Source organism: Lutjanus erythropterus, chromosome 4 (assembly GCF_056507025.1).
Source record: "Lutjanus erythropterus isolate fLutEry1 chromosome 4, fLutEry1.hap2, whole genome shotgun sequence".
NCBI classification, from domain to species: Eukaryota; Metazoa; Chordata; class Actinopteri; order Lutjaniformes; family Lutjanidae; genus Lutjanus; species Lutjanus erythropterus.
The window spans coordinates 13,691,545-13,717,191 of record NC_139320.1 but is presented as its reverse complement, the minus strand read 5'-3'; the positions used below and the strand labels follow the sequence as shown (position 1 = coordinate 13,717,191).

Below are 25,647 nucleotides of genomic sequence, written 5' to 3'. Positions count from 1 at the left end.
TCCTAATGGCTTCTGGCCAGCTATCACAAAATCTGCCGCAGCAACTTCCTCTCAACACTCAATCCACCATTGGTTGTCTTACCGGCCTGGTTGGTGGTGACGGTCACAGATACCGCCTGGTCCGGCCCAGGGCTTTGAGACGACACTCCATTCACCGCCCACACCTCGAAGGTGTAGTTGGTGTGGGCCTGCAGCTCATTGATGGACACCCTGGTTCCCTTCAGGCTCAACTGCTGGGGACTGAAGTGGATGCCATTACCGCAGGCCTGACAGCGCCGGCCGTCAGGCCCACAGCGCTTACACACCACGTTGTATGTCAAGTCCTGGCGCCCTCCTGAGCTGCGGGGCGGGCTCCACTCCAGGTTTACAGAGGTCTCGTTCACATTGGATATGAGGTGGACTGGTGCCGACGGAGGGCCTGGAGAAGAGGAAGAAAGAGTTGATGTTATTACCAGTAGCAGTTAGAAGCCAAATGCTAAGCGAGCACAGAGTTGCATGAATATTTACCGTGGTTACTAAAAAATGGGATAGAAAGAGAGACATTGCTTCTGTGATCACATAAGCACTTAAAAAGAAAGAATATAACAAATTGGTGATTGTGAATATTGTCTCCAGTGGGTAGTAAGTAATTGATTCTTTCCAGACATTACATATAACAAAAATGTAAATATGTAATTGACTGGGCTGTCCCTTTATTGAGAGCTGAGGCTTCTTGAATTTCTTTTTAATGTCCTGTCCATTACAGTGAGGGAGGATCCAATTTCACCTCAGTTAATTCAGCACGTTAACTGAAATCCAATAGCCCAGCAGATTTCTTTCCCATTCATATGTCGAATCAGCTGGAGGTGGCAGAGTGCCCGAGCCCGCTGCTAACAGTGGGGCTTTATGGCACCCACTCAATAACTTTTGACAAAGTTTGCTTTGGACCCTGTTATTAAGTTCCTGCTTTGATGTAAAGCCGTTGTAGTTTTACACGAGGAGCTGCTCCACAGATATGTGACACAAACTCCCCTCCTCATCAATCCCAATTTACATGTCAGCTCTATTGTAATTAATGTGTTTTTTTGCGTTGCTTTCAAACATAAGCGACGGTAATTGACTTAACTCTCCCTCTCTCATTCTCTCTCGCTGTCTCTGTTTTCCCTGTCTCACTCGCACTCTCTCTGACTAATGAAGCGCACGCGAGCGGGCTAGGGGGATCGATGCAGGGTGAAATATGAAAGCTAGTCAGTCCGCAGACGAATCATTTCACAACGGAAATTAATTATCAGTGTTATTTTTGGAGGAGCAGTGTGGCAATGAGTGATTTCACAGAGACACAGAGAGCAGCAGAGGGGACAGTGTGTGTGGGAGTGTGTGGTGCTCGCCCGAGGAGGAATAAGAGCTCTTTTGTGCACGAATGTTGCTGTATTAATGGAGACGTGGAAGTAGAATTTTACCCGTGATGCATTCGTCTCCACAAGACGCTCGTAGTGTATGTGCGGCATTAGTCTGGCAGATAGTGGTGAATGAGCAACTGAGGGGCTGTGAGGAAGGAGATGGAGAAGGACAGAAGGAGAAGACAAACACCGTCTGTTCATCCAGGAAGCAGAAAGCCACTGATTAGTATGGAAGGAGCAGGTCTGGATGAGTGAATGGAAGGGAGAGAGGGACAGAATTGGATGGTGGCAGATGAGGAGGGGTATCTGTTGACTGAAAATGACCTGAAGGGTCACTAAAAGCACAAACAGTGAGATGAAAGGATGCAGGAGACACTGTGGTAATATTAGCATCACTTAACTTCCCCTTACCAACCGCAGCCTTCGATGAAAACCTATTAATAAATTCTCATTAAAAACTATGATAAAGCACTGCCCCCCCCACCCCCCACCCCACCAATCCTCTTTCCCCCATTTTCTTCTCCTCACCCAATTTTCCTCTCGCGCTCTTTCACCTCATTCTCTCCGTTCCCTTCTCAGACAATGGGAACAAGTTACAGATGGGGTTTCTAAATTAAGGTGCCTACATCCAACCATCATTATAATAGGGCCTTTGTCTGTGTGCTAGGTTCAACTAACCTCTACACCCTTTCAATACCCAATAATGCGCTCTCTGAATTACACTATAAAGTCATTACTTGGCTGTTATCTGGTCTGTGGACGGTGTCATAAACTAACAGGACAAAGGCAATATTAATATTGCCAGTCATTGTCTGAGATGTGAAACGCCTTTTGTTCCTCTGTTCAGTATAAAAAGATGAATAAGTCCTCCACATTCAGGACATTTGTTATTTGTCATTAAAGCAACAGTGTAACATTTTGGAAATCGCACCTGATCAATGCCACTCTCAAATCTGTGAACTAACTATGAATGAATTCGGAACCAGAGGGCAGCTAGCTTAGCTTAAGCATAAAGATTGTAAGCAAATCAAAATATTGACAATGTTAATGTTTACAGTTATTATCCGAGTTGTGTGTGTTCTTCTTGAATACATGATTTATTAAAACACTTGCTGGGAATTAGATGAGAGGATCAATACCACTCTACCACTCTCACTACTGTGTCTGTACAATAATTATGAAGCTGGAGCCAGGAGATGGTTAGCTTAGCTTAGCTTAGTTAACCATCTTACCACTTAGCAAATTTAAAACAGAATATATACTGTGTTAATTAACTTTAGAGAAGCTGGAAGGGGGATTTTTGTTTCCTTTGGACAGAGCCAGACTAGCTATTTCCCCATTCTTCTCGAGTTTACCCTCTGCTGGCTCCAGCTTCATAGTCACATACAAACATGAGAGTGTTATTGATCTCCTCATGTAGTTCCCAGCAAAAAAGTGAGTAAGTGTATTTCTTGAATATTGTTTCTTATTTACACACCAATAATGGAGGTTAAGGGAATTAAAACTAGTTTGACATTTTGGGAAATACGCATACTCACTTTCATGTTAGGAATTAGATGAGAAGATCAATAACACTCTTGTGTTTGTGCGAGTATGAGCTAGGAGATGGCTAGCTTGGGCAATTTATTAAAGTTTTATGACGTTCACCAATTTCCTTCTTCACTCTCTGATGTATCTAACATATGCTATGTTTTCCTTGAGGTTATATCAACTACAGACATCAAGGAAACACATTATTATCTTGAATAAATTACAAATTACTCAGGGTTTGACCATTGCTGGAAACATCTGGGATAAGTACACAACTCAACAAAACATACCATTGATCTGGCATTTTTAAAAGTATTGATCTTCGCATCTAGCTCTTGGCAACAAAGCAAGTAAGTGTATATATTTTAATTAATCATTTGATGTGACAGGAATGTCCTCAAAGATATACTAAGATATTTGAGTATGTGAGTCACCAAGTGTGTGTATTATTACCTCAGGAATATTATTTTGTTTGTTTGTTGCTATGGCAAGAGTTGCAACAACACGATATAACTTTATGACTGTATAAAGTCTTAAACACATTCCACCACATGTCAATGTTCCCCCCTGCATTCCACACACACACACACACACACAAACTACCTTTGGCTGTACCTGTCGCTCTCCCAGAACGCACCGGTGGGAGCAAGGGAGCGTGGGAGAGCCGTCGGCTGTGACTGACACCCGGTAATTAATCCTGGGAGAGAGAACGACGGGGGGAGACGGGAGCGCAATGCTCACACAACCTTCGTACAACGTTTGCTCAACATGGCCTTAAAATTCATACTCCTTATGGGTGGAATCCAGAGGGAGACTCAGAAAGTTTCTCCTGAAGAAAGTTGGTGATTTCTTTTTCCCTCCTTTCCTCTTCCGTTCATTTACGGCCTCGCAATTTGCTCAGAGCCTTATTTCTTTCTTCTCTTCTCCTTCCACCTCTCCCTTCTTTAATCTGTCTTTCTCATTTTCACTCCCACTCTCCATCTTTCCTCTCTGCATGTGTCCACACTCTCCTTCTTTCATCCCTCTCTCATTCTGTCTCTTTCTATCAGTAATTGTTAGCCGAGTGACGCGCAGGGCCGAGGTAGAGAGCAGCCTAAATTGGCCGGAACATCGACCCCACTATTACCATCCGGCTGGGATTCATTCAATGCCCCCTTGAGCCCTCCACGATCTGCGTTCATTCCTCACTCTATCCCTCCCTCTTACTCCACCAAGCTGCCGCTAAGAAAACTGGGGAAAATCTGAGAAACACATCAAGGGCCAACAGAAACCTCAAAATGGAGAACACCCCCTCCTTCTGACCTGAACGCGGTGGAGCAACCAGCTCCCACGGGTGTCCGTCACTGGTCCTCATTACCGCCCGTTAGTGAATGTGTGTATTTATACTCACCCACATGTACTTACATGTATTTGCCCTGGACATATTTTCATATTTTATACTAAACTATATACTTATATTTTGATTGAGCTTCAAAATGTTTTATTTTCTACTTGTTGAGTCTGATAGATAATTCAGTGTTGTATGTCAAAATAATAAAAATATTTTAGGCGGCTTAACAATCTGAAAAATGAAAAATGACATGAAAAATGTCATTATTCAAAGCCTGACTACAAAAGTGTTTTGAAAAGAAGAGAAAGAAACAACAACAACAAAAGAAAAAATGGGCAAAAAAAAAAAACTCCTACAGCAAAGAAAGTCAGTTAAAAAAAAAGAAAGAAAAAAAACACCTCCTCAGGCAGGTTGATCTAAAAAATTATGCAGTGCTGTGTGCCAAAGTAATGACTTAAAATAAAACTGTCTATAAACTATGTGAACTATATGACCATAAGAAAATATCTTGTTAGGCTTCACAATCTTCACACAAAGAAAAATGAAAAGAAAAAATGTTTTAAATTTTCAAAGCATTAAGTGGTTTACAAAGACGTGTAAGTAACATGAACAAAAGAGAGATAAAATAGAGACCAAGAAATACTGTAGCAATCCAAGAAACACAAAAGCAAGAAAAGAAACATAAAAATAAACCACAAGAATCTATTTTCAAACAGTACTATAACTAATTTATCCTGCCAGGTTCCTCAGGCAGGTTGATCCAAAGTGTGGGAGGCAAATGATTGGATTGTATCTTGTTTCTAGTCTAGAAAAAACAAGTGTTTCGATCAAATGTACCACACATTAAATGGCCATCAAAAGAACAATTACTGCAAAAGACCAAGGATGCAAGAAAGGCACTGACAGATTAAATACAGAAGGAGTCACAGGCCTCCACACAGACAGTCACACAATGACGGGATTACACAACATCCAGTTTTAATCATCATCGTGCATCGCTAGACTCGAGCTAAGAGAGGGGAAAAGCGTTTTCAATTACCCATACATACACATACACACACACACACACACACACCCCAATTACCAGAGATGCTGGCTCTTTCCCAGCCTGACCTTCAGCGAGGCAAACTGGGAAATGACTTTAAGAGATTTTTTTTCCCCCTTCATCTCCTCTGTTCGTGACTCTGAGTGGGTTTTGAGAGAATGAGGGGCAGAGTGAAAACAAAATGTGGATGAGGAGGGATGTGTGAGTGACAGCTGTAATTACAGAGCTCTAACATGTGGGTGAGAAGTTAGAAAAAATGCACAAGGAAAGAAAACAGCAGACGACAGACAGGGTGAGAGTTCAAAGATCAAATGTTGACCGGCTGACGAGGCGGGGCAAAGGTCACTGACAGAGTCCGGCTAATGTTCAGTTTCTAACTGCGCAGTCAGGAACGTGGTGGAGACGGCAGAGCAGGCTCCAATAAAACGAGCCAAGTAATGAGCTTTGACAGCTGTTGCTTGCAGCAGCCACAGTCAAATGCCATGCTGACTAACGGGACAATAGGGATGAGCTCCGAGCTTATTCATTAAAACTGTAACTCAATATATTAGCTATTATATTAAACAGGAAGACGGTACGGCCCATGTTTTTATTTTCACAAAAAATATTTTGGGATTTATCAGTATTTATTAAAACAAAGCAAGATTAATAAACAAGTATTAAACCTAAACAAGTTTGTGATATGTGATGTGTCCTGTAACATAGATTTTAAATATCAGTGAGACTCCTGGTTAAAATGTGTTATATATTAAAAACAGGTGAAAATGCAAACAGAAAAACCCAGTTAAAATTAGGCTTTGACAGTGTAATTTGCAACTGCTGCACTGTTGATATGCCTTAGTTTGGTGTTTCTCAAACTTTTTCAGCTGAGACCCAAAAAAGAAATTTGGTGTGTCCTCAGGACCCAAACTTTGAAAAATACATTATGAATTGCCATAAGAACATAACAAATAATGAATTTAATATGTATATGAAATAGATTTATCTACTGAAATGATAGTGGGCTAATTTGAGATGAAAAAGTGTTAAGTTTGTATTAACACTGTAATGCAGTTAATGTAACAGGGAAAATAGGAGAAGAATTGATATTTTGTGTCAAATTTTTGATTTTTTTTGATAGGTAACCATGTAATAAGTGTGATAATGTACAGTGAGCAGGTCATTCTTATGAAATAAACCCCTTCAGAGTGATTCAAGACCCCTCCACTTTGTGTCGGACTCCTCCACTACACTGTCGTGCTTTATTTCACCTGCTCACTATACATTACCCCTTATATGACAGCTCTACAATGCTGCTGTTCCATTGTGTTCCTGGTACATTTTCACATAAACATATTTCAATTTTGCTCCATTCAATTGTCAGTTTACATACAATAGTATGTATGAGTCGAATGAGTTACGACTGCAGAAAGTACAAAAGCTTTTCTATTTACTGGTCCAAGTAACGCTTTAAGTGTTTAGTGACACGTGGAAAAGCATTAACAGTTCAGCAATTCTTGATCATTAAATTAAGCCACAATAGAACTTTGTTTATGATGTTGCACGGATACTGTACAGCAGGGGAATAATTAGAAGCCGTCCAGTTTTGTTGCTGCTTAGACAGTTAAGTGTGATGCAGGAGAGGTTCGGTTGTTTGTCTGATCTAATAAAGTGCTCTGCTGAGTGATGAATCCACTGGAACCTGACAGATCATTCGGGCCAACTATGAGCTAAGCAACTTAACAGATGTTTTGGTTGTTAAAACTGCTTTATGACACATACTCAGTCATACACAAACGTCTGTCATATGGAAGTATGAATTATCTTATTTTCCTGGGAAATGAGAGTGTAGGACTTTGTGTGTTATGTGGCTGCTTTCTGTTTGTTCTCTGTTTGTGTATATTTCTACTAGTATGAACTTCCAGGTTTGTGACTCAGAGAGAGAATGAGGTCTAAAAAAAGGAAGAGGTATCATTAGGCAGCAGGACTGTGAACAATATTTGTTATCACAGACATGGTGAGTCAGGGGGGAGGATTGGAAGGACCAGATCCACCACCGGTTGACTCACACAGCTGGATGGAGCAAAGCTGAGATTGAGAAATAAAAAACTGAACTTTCCTCAGCCTGATGCATTCCTGTATTTTCTTTCTCCTTGGCACTCTACCTCGTTTTTTTCTCTATCACAACATCTTATTCGTTCTCGGCATACATCTGCAGCCCTTATTTTTCCACCTTTTTTGTCACCTCCCTGAATTCTTCACTAACGTTTTATCTCTATTTGTCTTTCTATTGTTCTCACCCTCCTTGACTGTTTTGCAGCCTCTCTGTGGAGGAATGAATGTGGGATGCAGCGGTTTATACCCTCATTAGTTCTCTGTCACCATGACTGATCACTAAGTACCACCTGGAATCAAAAGACACCTATTAAACCAGCAGCCGCCTGCTTTATGTGTGTGCACAAAGACTGTCTCTGTGTGTGAGCAGCTGATTCAGGTTGAAATTGCATGAGAGACACACACACACACAGAATCCATGACCATGTATAGGCAAAAGCAATCACTCTGTTTATGCGATATGCGTTCTTTTCTTTAACAATTTTATGCTAGAAATACAGCATACAGCAGCATGCTTAGCAAGATATCATAAGCTGTCAACAATCAATGTAAATCACAACCTTTCTGGTCAAATATAACTGTGTGCGTTATATGTGGGCACACTTACGGGTGCAGGGCATGGACGCCGGGTCCGTTTCAGAGCGGAAGTATCCCTTGTCACAGACACAGGAGGTGGATCCCTCCCTGACGGAGTAGCTGTGGAGTGGACACTTGGAACAGGAGCCATCAGTGGCCAGAGCGCGGTAGTATCCAATCTTACAGGCTGAAAGGTAACAAGGACACAAAGGAGGGAGGGTTTGGTTAGATGTGAGCAAAAAGGTTGTAATACTTCACTGCCTAAGTTAAACTTGCTCAGGCCTGATGGAAAGTTGTTGAATTGCCAAAGTCATTAGGATGCATCCTCTGAGGACCATGAATATACAAAATAGCACAGAAAATCCACCCCAAAGTTACTGAGATATTGTTGTCAGGAAAGTGGTTTAGTCCAAAGTGGTTGCAAGAGTGACAAGCCAACATTGCATCTCTGATAAAATCTCTGTATATCAAGAGTAAGTGAAATTGAAGTTGATGACTGTCTATGGTTTTGGTAGTGAGGGGATGTTTCCATAGCATTCCACTTGACATCAAGTAATTGTTTTCCAATGGAAGAGAAGAAGAGAACTCTGTGATCTTGCACATTTCCCCCCAATCAGCAACAAGAAAACAATATGTTACCCAGAGGCTTCTACGTCTTTCCCTCCCTTTGTCTTCTTTTTCTATCTTCAATGCTTTCTCCCCTGTCTCCTTTCTCACGAACCTGCATTCTATTATCAAAAACAACAGAATGGAAGTAAAGGGCGCGATTTCCACTGACAAAAAGAAAAGATCAAATAACTACCTCTTCTCTTTTTCACAAATTTAAGCTATGCTCTATTGGCAAGCTCTGGAGCCACAATGAAACCAGAGCTGTTGGCATTTCAGACCATTTAACAAACAAATGCCACCACACTTGGCACACCAGGAGCACTGTCACTCTCACAAGGCTGTTTTCACTCTGTGGGGCCTAGCGTACACGCACACATGCACACACACACACACACACACACACACACACACACACACACACACACACACACACACCTACACACACACCTCAGCCTGAATTGGTAACCTAAGTGACACTTTTCCTACTTTTGGCGACAGTGCTCGCCTTTCTTTTGAGTGACAGTTTGATTGGAGGGCTCGTGTTTCAAGGAGTTTCTCCCTCATCTATCCGTTTCTATAATGGCCAGGGAAGCCTAGCAGGGTTATATTTCACCCTCTGAGCGCTGAACCAGAAGAGGAGGACAAAAGAACAATTCTCTGAGAGGTGCGGTGCAGACAGTCGCGACACCGATTGGACCAAATAACCTGTCAATCAATGAGGCTGCCGTGTGCTTGGCAGTGGGCGGCGAATGGTATTGGGGCCGGAGGGTCGTGGTTTGGGTTTTTGGAGAGTGGGCGGTGTGTGTGTGTGTGTGTGTGTGTGTGTGTGTGTGTGTGTGTGTGTGTGTGTGTGTGTGTGTGTTTGTGTGTGTGTCTTGTTATGATGCAAAAAGACCCATTGGAGACAGATGGGTAAATTCAAACCCAATATAAATCAGATAATTACACACTTTTAGTTTGCGGGGGTAAAGCGATCCCCCCTGCACACACACACATACACACGTACACTGTAAAAATAAAGTGTTTGTTTTAACCTTAAAAAAGTCAGTGTTTGGGCTGCCTTAAAAATCAAGGTGAATGAATTTGAAAACACAAGTTTACAAACTTATCTCGTCAGATAAAGTTAAATAAATATAGTTAAATAAACTTGATATTAATCAAAGCTTAAGATGTTTGAAGAGACAAGATGTGGTATTTTTTTAATTATTCAAAACAAATGAACTTCTCTAGTAAAATAAACTTGTTTTGTTTTTTATATTAATTCAGTTGTACTTGAAAGAACATGTTTAATAAGCTTAAGATATCAAGTTGAACCAAAAAATATTCACTCAAAGCGAGGAAGTTTAAAGAGTCACTTCCTCATTTCGAACAAAAAAATCACAACTGCAGCTTCTATTGGAGCTGCTTTGTTCCAGCATTGCCACGAAGATAATATGTCAAGCTTCTCCCTGTGAATTTATTAAATTTTAGTGTAAGGGGTTATGAGTGTCTTAAAGAAACACAGCAATTTTTTATCATATTTATTTTCTTCAAATTGTAAGAAACATGCTTAAAAGTTTCAATTCGTAAACAATGCTGGGAGTAAAGCAATTGCGCTGATCATGTTTCTTTAGAAACTTAATTTAATGGGTCGATTGATCACTGTACTGTTCATTCATTTAACTCAACATTTCAAATCTAAAGACTTCAAAGTTAGAATATTGAATATAATGGTTAGAAAGTCAAAAGTGCCCTGAAAATACTAGAAATTTTAAGTTTAAATAATTTGAATAATAAGTAAAGCTTGTATATTTATGTTAAGTTAATCAGAAAAGAATAGTTAATTCCACTAAATTTCTGTCTGATTTTCTACAGTGTATACTCTTGCTGGCTTCAAAAACACACACACAACCAAGATCTAAAAGTGCATAGATTTCAATGCCACAGTCATAAATACATCAGGAGATCATACATACAAAAGAAGAGTCAGATAAACAAACTCCCACATGTGTTCACCACACAAGAAATCAAATCAGTGCTTATCCACATGCGCCACAGCGAGAAGGAAGTCCGTCCTCCAACAAAAACACACATTCCACCAACCACTCGACATGCTCACACATACACATAGTGGAGGAAATCCACAAACCCCCTAAAATACTGGGGAAACCCTTACTTGGAGGTGTAATAAAGTCAGGCTCTTTGCCCCACAGCCACTCTTAGCAGCTGGATTAGCGTAGCGTGCTGTTAACCGAGCCGGGCTAGCTGCTACCTGCTGAGCCATTCTTTGCCCGTTCCCACTCAGTCAATCAGGGCTAAATCCCTGCCGCTTCACTCGCTAACGCTAAGCTAAGGGTCCCTTTGATTGTAGCCTGCAGGGGTGCGTGAAGCCTCCGCTTCTTTTCTTCCAAAAGTGGAGAGATTATTCGGGAGGCGCTTTGTGTTATCTCTCTATCTTGAAAGCAATCTTTCACTGCCTAGTCTCATCACTGGAGACAGAAGGACATTGGGATTTGTAGGCATTGTTTAAGAGGTTGTGACCGTTTCAGGTGACAAAACACAAAGTTGCTATTAGGGTTTCTACATGTGCGCTGACCAGGAAAGTGTCCAGAGTTGAGAGTGGGGTCAACCAGCTGTTTGAGATGATGCGCCCTTCAAAAAAGCTGGAGGGAGAGTTAATTGAGTCCTATGCTTCAAAGTCTTTGGGCCGGAGACACAGTCTAAGAGCAGGCTACCTCAAACTGTGCACGGTTGATGAGTTTTTTGCTCATCAATTATTAAGCTGTCCCAGGCTGACCCCAGAGTCCCCCAAAGGCTGTCCCAGAATTCTTTGCACAACTCCAAATCCGTGTTTGCAGTGGACATGCTCTGGCATCTCAGTCTGGGGTCTGAAACTCTGCATTTGAGAAATTGTGTTTGAAAATTTGATGTCAACATACGAGGGCTTGTTTATAGCAGCTACTGCCCCGCAGAAAGGAACAGTCGAGGGAGAAGAGAAGTCGATATCCAAGTTAAGCTGGGGAATTTGCTTCCTATTAGGAGTGCGAGTGGTGTGTGTGTGAAGGAAGAGACCGCAGTAGTGGGTGGTCCAAGAGACCGTGGCTTCAGAGAGGAATCTCCCTTAAGACTTGCTGGATTTATCACTGTCCGGGCCAGCCATGGCAAACCCACACACAGACGCAAATACAGACACACATGAACACACATGTATTTAGTTTTTATGGGATGTGAGCTGAGAAGCCCTCATCATATCCTCTCTTACAGCTCTCAAAAGTCTAACCCAGTTTTTCCACATCATCTTTTTTATACCCCGTTGCTCTCTAACTCTCCTGTATTATTTTTTCTCACTCCCATTCGCCCTCTATCTCTCTGTCCCACTCTCCTAGGCTTTCTCTCGGCAGGCCTCCTTTCAGACAGAGAGGGGTTTGTCAGGTGCCAAATCCCTGAGCTGAGAGATCAAAGGCAGACAAAGAGACTGGTGACTTACTGTTCTATTCTGGAAAGGCAAAAAATGGAATCCCTCATAGACCGGGACATCGCATTCTTCCCCCTTTTCTCCCCCAGCAGCTCTTTCACTCATTCAATCCTCCTCTCTGGCTTTAGTCTTTTTTTCCCCTTTTGTCAGTCTTTTCCCCCGCCCCATCGCCATCCCTGTTGTCTCTAAGCTGAAGCACGTTTGGAGGAAAGGGGGCGACAAGGGTGGAGGGAGAGGGTTGTGGGAGTTAATGAGTAGTTTTGTCCGTGTGCTGAGGATTCTGCTGACTGAATTGGCTGCGCTGCGTGAGGGGAGGGGAAAACGGGAACTTCTGTTCAAGACAAAACCGTCGACGCAGCCATCTGCAAAAAATAGGAGTGCACAAAAGCTAATGATACAATGATAGCTACCCACACACGAGCCAGCTAAAACCCGGCTAAGTTTTCCTCTGAGTGGCAACAACCTACACACCAGGCTTTGAACAGCCATGGATGCTCCCCACACCGCAGCCAAATAAAACCACATCTACCCACACACCCGCCCACTGCAACCCACCTTGAGTGACCCGCATGCAAAGCCTGATAGGCAAGCTATTCTGCAGCCTACACAACAAAGTATCCAACACACTGGGGACTGAAAGCATGAGAGTAAACTTGCGCTACAATAGCCATCCAAAAGCCCCAGGAATATAACACCCAGCACACGGCTCACAATAACTAGGCCTGCCCAGGCAGAACAATTGCCTCTCTTATAATCAAAAAAGAGAATTAAGTTCAAACTACAGCATTTTCCCTCCTTTCAAGGCAGCGCTTTATCTTCTTTGGGTGATGAAAACTCGGCCACTCTTTTTTAGTCATAACAGACAGTGAGCGCTCTTCAGAGGAGCAGTCAGAGGCGTCCTCACAAAGACAGTCTTTCAAAAAATGAAGCGATCAGCTTTCAGGACCTCAGGGCAAGGAGAGTCTCTCCTTCTCCTGCACCTTGAGGAGCCAGGGATCTCTATTCAACCTGCCTTTCTGACATATCCCTCTGCCTTTGTGTCTCTTCTATCTCTTTTTTTCTCCTTTTCTCCCCATGGAAAGCAGTTTGTTGCACAGGTGAGACTCCTGCTAGAAAGGATTACTATTCCAAGAGTGCTTTGTGTACCTCCTGGCTGCAGTCCTGAGCTGGATTTAAAACAAACAAAAAAAACATTCAAAGTCTCAGATGTATATATACAGACACGCATTCAGATAATAAAAGACCATTTGCATCAATACACCTGAGCCACTCATGTATTAGTAGGGATAACTAGCTGCTGACCGTTAGCATCTGTCACTGGAACAGCAGGAGAGTGGAGCAGGTTAACTCATTAATTCCGTCACTGGGGGTTATTAATTACCTCCGGCCCTGACGGCGACACGCAGCCACACGGCCAGCGAAACCCATCAGTGTGATAAATGAGGGACACACGGCCACCGAAACTGATCACCGTGATTGATGACATACACTCGTAACACATCTTGACCTTGACCCAGGGTGAAAAGGTCCCATACTAGTGGTACCATCCTTTAAAATGCAAAACCAAAAAGTCGGGAGGTGACATCTGGGTCGACACCCTTACTGGTGTTAATGAAGGCTAAGAACAAAAGCCAGCAAGGCTAACGATGTTAATAACACACAAGCCAACCTTGCTGACAATCACTGCAGCTTTGCTAACGATGGCCAATACCAGGGGGTGCGAGTCTTGCCAGCAGTTTGTCTGTCAAATGCTGGATGATTTATAACTGAATTTTCAGCAGGACCGATCCATCATGCAAGAGCCACCCACGACACTGCCCTAATTAAAATGTCTGTACCTGACACATAGGAGCAGCAGCCAAAGGAGCAGATGAGCAAAACACGTCGTAAAAAAGAAAATTTACAACAAAAGCAGAGCCTGAGAGGAAAAAAAATGGTAATAATCAGTAACATTTTGAATGCAATCAAAATGCTCTATGGGAACAAACTGTCCCTTTATACTAATTTCTTGCCATTTTGATCCAAATTCAGCACCTCAGTGCTAATTTACAGCTTTAACTGATTTCTCTCCATGCAGTTAAACAGTGTATAAAACCTTTCTAAAAGAGTTTTTAATGGGAGCACCAGCCAAAAGAGCAGATGAGCAAACATGTTGTAAAAGCAGATTTCATGCCATTCTGATCCAAATTCAATACCAAAGTGCTGCCTGAAATGTGCTAATTTGCAGAATTTTCTATGCAAAAAATTACAACAGAAGTAGTGATGTTCCAATATTCCATTTTCATATTTCACATTCCATTTTTCCTCACTGATACTGATTCCAGTACTTAAACTTGGAGTACTTGCTGATACCAAGTACAGATCTGAAATCACTTAATTAGCTGTATATTCCTAACTCTGTATGGATGTGATGTGATCACCTTAATTGTATGGTCTGGCTTGGGTTAAGTTCTTTGTAAAACATGGATAAATACATACAGAGAATGACAGGCATAAAACATGACTTTGCCATCCTTTCAGGGTTAAGTAGTATTAGATTGTGCATCTGACTCTGCATTTTTTGGCAGTATCTGAGGCATTTTCTGATACTGGTATCAGTATCGGTTGGATCAACCCTATAAGTAGAGCAAGGGAGAAATAAAGGTAATATTGAGTTATAGTATATAAAACCTCTCTAAAACTGTTTTTATCCTGATAACAAGGTTTCTGTTAACATACAAGCCTAACAAGCCATTTCCTGCTCTGATACAGAGTGAGAGTGCACTGTGGTGCCACCTACATTGTTACAGTTTGGAATGCACAACTGAACAAATTGAAATATTGTTCTGAAGACTTCCTGCAGACCAAGGTCCCTGCGTTCTTATTGACACGTAGGCCTCAACTTCCCCCCAAATTCCTCCAGCCCGGCCTTAAGAAGGAATATTCGTACAATGGGTATATCGCAAAAATCTAAAGTATTCCGCCCAGCCATCTCAGAATGGACAGGACCACTCCTTTAAAAAATGAGGCCGGGGTACTGAAGGCGAATGTAAAGGAAAAGGATGAGAAAGCTATAGACACGGTCAGAGCAGGGGCAGGTACAGGCAGCAAACAGATCCATCTTTGTTTGGTGAAACACTGTTTGACTTGGCCACGCTGGGTGGGGGCCACTCAGATTCCACTTTTGCACCCATGCCAGGTCTGCGAGGGTGACACCACCCAAAGCTAGGCACAGCGCCAATCCAAAGGGACCTTTTGTGATATAAGATTTGCACAGCAGGTGGGTAATGGACTATAATTCAAGGCAACCAAGATAGAGAGATATATATACATAAACAGTGGCTTACAAACCTCTGCACACTCTCAGGTATATACACAAAGCCCTTCAAAGGCCCCCTGGAATACGCAGATGCACTTTGCAATACCATGCATGCATGAAAACACACACAAAGACACACACGCATCCACCCAATGGGCTTTGTGTATGCAGGGCAGCCCACAGCAGGGACGATGGGAGGTAAACAAACTGAGTCAAGGTATTGTCTTGGTCCAATTTCCCCAAGGTCTCTATGGGCCCAGAGTCTCATGCTGGACATGTGTGTGCGTCTGTTTGTGTGTGTGTGTAAGCAGGCGGTGTATCTACCATACTTTCCTGACATTGTTTACAATGAAAAGAGCTGCATTTCAATTCAATTATAAAAAAAAGAGACAGAGAGTTGGGAGGTGGGAGGATATGCTAATGTTGTTGTGCAAGGGGACACTCACATCGGCACACACCGCTAAACAATTAGGAGAGCTAAACTATTCTACTCACAGTGAGTCAAAGAGGATGGGGCAGGAAAAGGGAGGATGTGTGAGGAAAATACACAGAAACACACACCAAGAATAGGTGAAGAGGAAGCGATAAGGAAGCCGTCTCAATGGGGCCTCATATCCAATTGTGTAAACAAGTGTAAACCACGTGTTGCTCTGTAGCACCAATACATAACAAATCACTGAAATCCCCCACAATGCAACATTTGCAATACAATAGTTTTGTCACGTTAATATGTACTAATTGTGCTTTTATTCATGCTTGTATGGAATACGCCATACTCATTCTATAGCTGCGTGGACAAAAATATCATGAATTTTGTGATTCAATAAAGTGATTATAGTGACAATGAGATATACAGTATTGTAGCTTAAATGTTATTAACAAGTGGCTATCATATTTACAAGACAAATTTTAAAAAATAAAGTACATTAAATCATCAATATCATCATTTTCTAATTCCCATCTGGTTGATTAAGTATACATAAACTGTTTCTCAATTCAAAGGGACAGTTCAGTCCCAAAAATAAAAACTTGAAAAACAGAAATCATGACCCAATTACTCAAGATAAATTTAGATGTGTATTTTCCAGCTCCACGACACCTCTCAGTGTTTCCACCCTTTCTGACCTGCTTTCCACAGGTGTGTGACTTCAGGTGTCAACAGTGATACTAGAAAATGGTTGGAGTATGATGTCATTACAACAAAGGCGTATCACATTTAACCTCAAAGTGAAAATAAACCTTTACTTCCATATCAGATATCTACCTAATATCCAGATAATTACAGAAACAAAATAAGTAAACAGCTACAACCTACAGTTGGGTATTTTTTTTACAAGACAAACAACCCAAAATGAAAATCAGTTGCATGGAAGATTATGCCTTATTTAATCTGTAGCACTGGAATAAAAGAGGACAGACCTATTTACCACATTAAATATTTATATTAACATTAAAAGCTGGCGAAACTGAGTTTTCGTGGCTCTACTACAGAACATCCCCGTAGTAAATAAAATCAGTAGAGCACATTCAAATACAGCTCACACACTCAGAGTGAACACACATGTGTCAACACTTAAGTGCGCAGAAACACGCGTCCAAAAACTTTAATTACCTAGTTGTCTGCGGTCTCAGGGGCGAGTTTAACATCAACCTTGTCGGTTTCTCAGAAGCAGCTTGGTGGGTTATAACGAGGGGTTGGGGAGGGTCAACTTCTGAGTGAAAAGGAAGGTATTTTTAGGTTGTTTGTTTAGGTAATCTACTTGTAGCTCCCAGACGACAGCCTGTCTGGGGCCTCAAAGCACCTTCTATTGTGCATGTGTGTGTGCATGAGGGGTGTGTGTCCCTGAGAAAAGCGCGCACACCATCGTGTCGCTGCATTGTGTGTGTGAAGACGTGCAGTTATATGCTCTGTGTAGGTGTGTTTGTGTGTGCGCTCAGTCAGGGTACATAAAAACTTTCCCGGGTCACTAGCTCTTCAACAGCTCATGTCAGCCCAACGACGGTCTGCTGGTCTCCACTGTGGCTGTCACTGCTTTGACCTTTGACCTCTCCTGGTGTCACTCAGGCCTCACTCTCTCCAGACCACTTTCCCCTCCTCTCCCTTACTCTCCTCTCTCTCAAAACAGCATCGAGGTCACTGCTGTCATGGAAGTGATACCCGCTCCACTTGAAACTGTGTCAGCTCCTGTTCGTATGGTATGGCTCTGCATGATGTGTGTGTGCATTCCTAAGCTAACAGCATATGTGTGTCCACAAACTTTGCCACTGGGTGCATGCATTGCCCTCCCTAACCCCAGGCTAGTTGAACCTGGCCTTGCAGGGGGGCTACAGGGTGTGTAACAGGAGCCTGGGGTTAATGGCTGTTGCTTAGACAGGGTTACTCTGCTAATGTGTAACGTTTTAGCCTTTAGCTTTGATGTGAGGACAGACACACAGGCACAGCGATGATAGGAAGAGGCAAACAAAGGGCTGCGAGATTCAAATGCACAGCGAGCTTTGAAGTAAAGTGTGTGGGCACTACTGGAAGAGGGCCAGAGTCGAGTTTCTGGGTTATGTTTTGTATTTCTTGGACTCCTCGCCTTCTTTCACTCCAAGTATGTCTACTGCTCTCTTCGTGCCTTTTCAGTTATCTCTGCTTATCTTTATGGTTTCTTTCACCACTTAGTGTGATGCTCCGTTCTTGGCAGCACCCAATGCCCTGCAGACCTGCCAAAAATGTGTTCATGACTTCCTTTGTTCTCTTGCCTAAAGGTTCACTGTGTGCAATTACTGAGATCTATTGGCAAAATATGGCAGAAATTAAATATAAGTGTGGTTTCATTTGTGTATAGTCATTTAAAATACAATTTGTTATATTCTTGTTACCTTAGAAGGAGCTGTTTATATCTACAGAGGGAGTGGGTACTCTTTCATGGAGCTTGCCATGTTGCACTGCCATGTTGCTACAGTAGCCCAGAATGGACAAACTAAACACAGCATTTCACATTTTTTACAAGTCTTGGGACCAGACTCTCCTACACCTTTAAAACGGTCTTCTGGTCTTGCATAGCCAGACCTATCTCCACAACACTGTGTCAGCACTGGAGAAAGGTCTGGCTCCAAATATTACCTTTCTGATATAGGGGGAAAAAAACTCTGGCTTATTCACAATATTCTGGGAAACGCCAGGATGCAGCGAAGGTCCCTCACTTCTCCCCTGTCTATCTCAAGCTACACAAATCGCAAATTGCCATGGTATATTTTTTATACTAACACTGTATCAACTTTATAGATCTTAAGTCCTACACACTGGTCATTTAACACTGCTATTATTATATCTTTACACACCAAACATAATCTATTGATGATTGCACCCAACACATAGCTCATTTTGCCATTTAAATTGTGTAAAATGTCAGTTCTCAAAACTATTTCTCCTGTGATAGAGTATGATAGCAACAGTTTTCATAGTCACTACCATTTCAGTAGAAAGTAATTCCAACATTTCAAAGTCAGGTGAAACAACCCACCAATACACACAGGTAGTGATACTGTCAGCAATATCAACTGCAGCTGCCAAAGGTCATGACACGACCACACTAGGCTTGTTCAAAGAGCGATCACCGTCTGTACCCATAACCCCCCACTTCACCTTTCACATCTCCAGCCGTTTATCAGGCCCGCTAGACAGGAGTCAATTCATCTTCCTCTCTCCTTTACTCTACACACACACACACTCCCTCTGTCACACACATTCACGCTCTACTTGGATATCTATGCACCGTTTCATTTCAGTCACTTCCTTTTCTCTCAATCTCTATCCTATCTGTCTTTCTCTGTTTTCTCTCTCCTCTTTCTTCTTCCCCTCACATTCCTCCATGGTGTGAGCCTTCAAGGATCACGTCTTTTTTTTCTTCCTCTCCTTCTCCTCAGCATTTGACAGCTCACTGCGGATCAGGGGGGACGTGCCCTAGCATGGACACACCTCTGCTTTTGGCTGGAGATCTGCAGCTTCGGATCCCTGGAGCTGCGAGACCTCCACATGCCCAAATTACATTTTAGCTCTCCCACAGAGAGGTTACACCTCACAGGCAACCCCATGGAGTGGTTGTTAGACATGTAGTTTGCATGCCCGTGTGCATACACATGTATTCACAGCAAGAGGTCAGCCACCTGATCTCAAAGTTCTGGGCTGAAACCTGGGAGAGGTGCACTTATGCGTGTTAAGAGTTTAAAATTGCAGAAGGAGTTGCCAAGCAGTTCCCGCTGTTAATTCCCATTTCAAATACTCCTGTTAGGGAAATATTTCAGCATTTTGGGGAATGCGCTGATATGATTTTTTATCTAGAGTTAGTTTGATATTACTCTCATTTCTGTATGAATACGCAGCTGAAGCCAGCAGCTGGTTAGCTCAACTAAGGTCAGCATAAAGACTGCAAGCAGGGAGAAATAGCCTAATAACAAAAACTGCTTACAAGCACCTTCATATTTGAACAATACTGTAGGTTTAAGTTTTGGCCTTAGGATGGCTTTGAGGATAGGTCTGAATACTAAAATTTCCATGAGCCCCAGCCATTGTTGCTGTAGAGAGGAAGCTACTCAGAGTTACAGTCAAGGTGCACTCCATTTAAAACCAGGAAACCAAAGTTTTCGAGTTCCCAGTGAGAAAATATAAACTGGAACTCTGTAGGACTTGTAAGCACAAAATACTGCGCAAGAGCGAAACAGCAAGCACAGCAAAGGTTTTCTTTGAGGCCTCCATCTTTGTTTTCTGACTTGTAGTAATAGAATGAGGTCAGCTCGGGTTTGAAGTCATTCCCAGCTCCAACCTTCCACTTCCAAGGCAAATAGAACACAGTATCAGAGCAGTAGCAACAATCGTATGACTCATTCAACACTGACAGCAAAACTCATTTAAGCTGCTGAACATATTTTCAAGTTTCTACAAAGCAAAAACTTTAGATTTAGCTCACCATCAGTAGCATGTGACAGATTTTTAAGCTCTGTGATTGGTTGTTTCTTACCTAAATGCACCTTGGAAGTCGTAGTTGACTTCTCTATATATGTTTTTATGTACAGTGGCTTGCGCCTTCAATTCTTAATCAACAAATCAGCTATTTTCTAATGCAGCTGATCATCTTTTGTGGTGATGATTCATCTGAGAATTTTATGGCCATTCAAGCCTTGGAAGTGTTCCAAACTCATCTAACATAGTCTATGTAGGTAATGAACAGCACTAACCAAAAATTTCTTCCTCCCACTTAGCAACTCTAGTGCACGGACAGATGTCCTTGCAGCATCCTGCCTGAATTTGTCATTCTTGTTCCTACATAAAAATCACACATTCGCAACTGTGTGTATGTGTGTTTTTCCAGGGAGAATGAGCCAGTGTGCCATTTCCTCCACCACCGTGATTAGAAAAGGGGGATCTTAGCTCATTAAAATGGGCACTGTGTCCAGTCTCAGGGCACATCAGATTACAGAGCAGCCCTTTATTGCAAGGCTTTTTGTCATAACCCCTAACTGATTGCCACGGAGCAGCCTTTGATTTGGCCACTGAACCCTGCGCCCCCTGAGAAAAAGGATGACGACGAAGGAGAAGAAAAGACCACCTACTATCGCTCCACCAGGATGGAGGGAGCTTAAGATAGAGATCAGTGGGAGAAAGGGAGAGGGAGAGATAGAACATTTTCAAGGTGTTTGCAATCAGCCTCCCATTGTCACATGCGGAGGCAGAGTTGGCCGTCCGTCTGAAGAGCTGCAGGCCTGCTTTGTCTCCGGGGCCTAGATCGCACAACGCGATTGGAACATTAATAGAGGTTTATGATACAGCATGTGATATGGCAGGCGCAACAGACGCACAGAATAAATATAGGACAGATAATAGTTTGGACACACACATACTCTCCACACACACAGAGTCCTCGCGATCAGTAACACATTGCTCCAGATCAAAGGGATTTCCGTGCAATGGTGAACCGACGGATGAAGTGTAGAAAAAGCACGGTTGCCAGACTGGAACTAAATCTCTTTCCACTTCACTTCCCCCCCATGTTTTTTGTCTCTTTTTCTCTCTCTACCTCCCTCCCTGCCTCCTCATCTCCATCTCCTCCACTCTCCTTGGCGAGAGAGGTCTCTTCTCCTCTTTCAGCACAAAGACGGTGGCAGAGGCCCTCTTTCTCTTTCATAACCTCTCTCTGAAACAGTCCACCCATGCCCACTTGATCGCTGTCCACTTCTCCCTCTATCCGTCTTTCTCTGCCTATACATCCGTCCATCTCTCTTTACAAACTCTGCCCCTTCTCTCTTCTACTCATCTGTCAGTTGAGGGAGAAAACAGGGTTTTTTTTGGAGGAAGAGGGGGCTGAAAAATTTAAAGTGAGCGTTGGAGAAAGAGGGGGCAAGAGTGCAAGAGGGAGAGTGTGCAGGAGTGCAGGAGAAAATGGAGGGAGAAGAAGGGAAACAGCCGGAGGAATGGGGGAACAGCAGGGACGGAGAGATGGAGGGAGGGGGGGTGAAAGGACTGCAGGGTTGTGTTGGTAGAGAGCTGGGGTATTGATTCAGGGCCTTTTGACATGCTAATTTGCTTGCTGACTGCTTTAATCGCTCCCTCTTCCCATCGCGGGCTTCAAAGAGAGGATGCTTTTCAAAAAGAGATGAGAGAGGAGAGGAGAGGAGAGAGACAGAGAAATTTTTTATCATCCTTTAAAACCCCCTTTTTGACACGTCCACAGCTATATGTTCCTGATGCCAACTGACAGCCATGTTAGTAACACCATAACAGCATCCATCTGAACAGATCATGTAAGCTGTCCACATTAAGCACTCCACATTACCTATTACAATAGTGGGCTATTAGGTATCCAGTGTGCACTAATCAGCATTGTGTGCTGCTTAGAAAGTAGTGCATCCTCGTCGTCCAATGGCAACCTTACCATTTTTTTCTTTACAATTCTTAAAGCTACTACAAAGAACTTTCATACTTTGTTGATTTTGGAGGTTACTGTAGAAGAAAAATATACCCACAAACCATAGTATCAGAAATTAAATAATTTAATAAAAATCCCCTCCTGTTTCTTTTTAACTGGTTAACACACTACTCACTGTAACTTTGCCTGGGAAAATGTAAACACAGGCTTGTTTCATCTGATTTCAAGGAAAATCAGACCCAGTGATCTTGCTTGCTTATGTAGGTCATGTAGAGGCATCAGTAATGAATTCTTTCATGACCAGTTAAAAAACTCCTTGCAGCAACTTTAACACAAACTGAAGGACAAAGGTTTCCTATATGGGTTGAAAATTTGTTTAAAGCAGTAAATCTGAAAATTACATTGGCACAAAGCTAAAAAAAAAAAAAAAAAAAAAAAAAAGAGCTGTTTTCTCATTAACGGTTGACATGTTGGAGATACATCTTTTCATTGGACAACAATAGTATATGAAATTAATTTATTTCTTGTATCTGGCATGCAGAAATGGATGGCAGTCAAACTGCAAGTGTGGAAGACTGACAAGTTTTAAATTTGGAAGCCAAACAAAATATTTTGACAGATTTAGTATTTCATTTTACTGATTTTCTCCAAGATGGAGAAAATAAATGTCTCACCACTCTCCACAATTTGTTGGGGGTTTTTTTTCAGCCCAAGAGCTCCTCCATTTGTGCTGAGTGTTCTTACCTGTAGTGCTGTTTATCCATCTACATTGTTTAGGTGTTACCAAGTTTTGCAGATCAGCTGTAGAGCTGTCTGCCATGTCTTGATAGTGGGACTAGATGGCACAGACCTTGTTGTGTAAAAAATCGTTCCTATACAAAACTGCACACAAAAAAGTATGTAGATTATCTTGAGTAACTGGGTTGTGATTTATGGAAAGAGACTTTTTTTGGCACTTTGAACACTACAAGGCTGACATCTCTACAGCTAATATCTCCAAAACTCACACCAAAACTATCCAGATGGATAACAGCACTGCAGGTAAGAGGAAAATATATATTTTTGAATTTGGAGTGAATTGTCCCTTTAAAATACTCAGTCAAAAGGTGATTTGTAAGTGGAGTTGAGACACAGCCGGATTTTTGTTCTCATTTTGAAAAACAAAATTCAGCTTTTATTATGAAAATGTATTTCAGAAAATTCACAATGTGTATCAGTCTATTGTAAGGATTTAAATAACACAATTTAACTCCATTCGGAACAAGTGTAATGATCTCAGGCCACTAACGGTTTCTTGCATAACATACATATAAACATATTTACTGGAGCACCATGCTATGAGCCATATAGCACCCTATTTGCTTTACACAGTATGTGGAAGCATTTATTGGGCAGTGTATGAAAAGTTTTCATCTCCACATATTATCATATCCAGTCGTGAAATCTTATTTTCCACAAAACAACTGCGGCTGGATAATTCGACTTATTTCTAATGAAGTTTGACAAGCCTCTGGCACTTTCTAAAAACCAGTGTCAGTTCCTTGAAATTACGCAAACTAAAGCACATTGCTCCAGAGAATTCTTAAAAGGAACATGATTCTCATAGGAAAAAATGAGCTTTTAAAACTCAATAGCATATAAATGACTTTAAGATGGATATTTGTGGCATACTGTGCTCTGTACGGCCTTCAGCCTTGGGTCATGCTCTGCTGCTGGTGGCTTCCTGCCCTACGCAGGGCACCGCGAGGAGAAAGAGAGAGGGGTGATGAGTGTTGAGAACTGCGAGGGGAACAAACACTGAGGCAGGACGGCAGCCCGAGCAGGAAAAACATTTCAGCACCTCTGCTAATGACGGCTGAATTACCACTCCGCCCCTCCCCACATCCCTCCAGGGGGGACTCTGTGTGTGTGTGTTGAGGGGACTTTTTTCATCATTTGAGGATCTAAAGACAAACGGAATATAAAAAAAATTGCTTAAAGCAATTATTTCAGCAGGAAAGGGAGGGTGGCAGAGGATTGCTCATGAGACATTTTGTCCTCTCTTTCTGTATCTGTTGTTCTTTGCTGCTCTCCGTTGGTAGTAGATTCCTCGTCTCTATTCAGCAGCACAAAATGAGCCTCTCTGGTGGCAGGGAGAGTGATGAGTACATTCACCTCCATTCTGCTGCGCTCTGCTCAGCTCCGAGTGTGGGTCTGTGTGTGCTAACAGAGTCTGAAGCCTGTGTGTGTGTATGTGAACGTCTGCTATACATATTTATGATTGTGTTTGTGTACTTGAGTCTATTACTTAACATGCCCCCTTTTTACACGTGTGCGTGCCTTGATTGTGCATGCATGGCTATATGCGTGGGTGCATACATGCACTTATTGGTTCTTGTTACCTAAGACAGCCTTCCCTGCATGTGTCTGGATTTTTATTATTCAGGTTTGTGTGCACATACACGAACTACACTTGTGCGTGTGTCTATGTGTGCACCTACGTGTGTGTTTGTGGGAACAATGACGGGTGATGATGTTCTGTGTGCTGCAGTGAAGGTAATCTCATTATTCAGCCCACTTCCTGCTGCTGCCATCAGGGACAGGCTGACGAACACTAACCACCTCGACGGCCGGAGCAGAGAGACGGAGAGAGAAAAAGAGAAGGGGAGGATAAAAAAGACAGAGTATGACAATTGCAAAAGGAAACTTAGCGGAAAACTGCAGGGAGATACAAGGAGAAAGAAATATATGAAAAGAGAAAAAAGCTCATGAAAAGCCATTAAAGAAACAGAGCATTGGGGAGACAGAAGACATGGACAGAAAAAAAACCAAGCAAGCCACTGCACTGGCCATGAAGAAGATGCAAATACTTGTGTTTATTGTTACGTGCAGAAGAGAGGAAAAAAGAGGAGGATGAGGAAAATAGTGGAGGGAGAGGGAGAGGAAGAGCAAGGGACTGAGTCTGTGTATTTAAAGCCATCGGGGACTGGCGGGCTAAATAGAATTACGTGGTGAATTTAGAATGATGCTCCCAAGCGCATATTTAACACTGTCAACAGAGGGAGGGAGAGAATGCAAGACCCAGATACACACACACACAAAGAGTGGAGCGTAAGAGAGGAACTTCATCCCCAAAACCTCTTAATCCAGTATGAATGAGAATTTCCAAATCGGCAAATTCTGCTGGGAATGGAGAGAGTCGAGGGGGGTCTCAGGTGAGAAAACGCTCCAATTACACACTGACACCATGATCAGGCCTTCTCAGCCACAATCCACACACACAGATGCAAACAGGTTTTGAGGAAACATTTAATAAGATAATGGTCATTTAAAGTTTTTTTGTAAAATGTTTTGTTGTTCTCAAGGTTGCATTAAAAGATAGCTCAATCTGGACCCTGTTTTCCCATGTTTTGTGTCTAAGTGACTAATGGGGACAACAAATTTT

The 25,647-nt window shown here is 42.3% G+C and overlaps 1 protein-coding gene across 1 annotated transcript in view; it reads right to left on the bottom strand.

Annotated features, from left to right (window-relative positions):
* The window catches only part of LOC146328166 (ephrin type-A receptor 4), a 66,268-nt gene that overhangs the window by 29,487 nt on the left and 11,134 nt on the right, over window positions 1-25,647 (bottom strand). The window contains exons 4-5 of the mRNA XM_084717034.1: window positions 7,986-8,141; window positions 83-418 (exon numbers count right to left, since the gene is read on the bottom strand). Coding sequence (XP_084573160.1) covers window positions 83-418; window positions 7,986-8,141 — 492 coding nt within the window. The remainder of the gene's footprint in view (window positions 1-82; window positions 419-7,985; window positions 8,142-25,647) is intronic.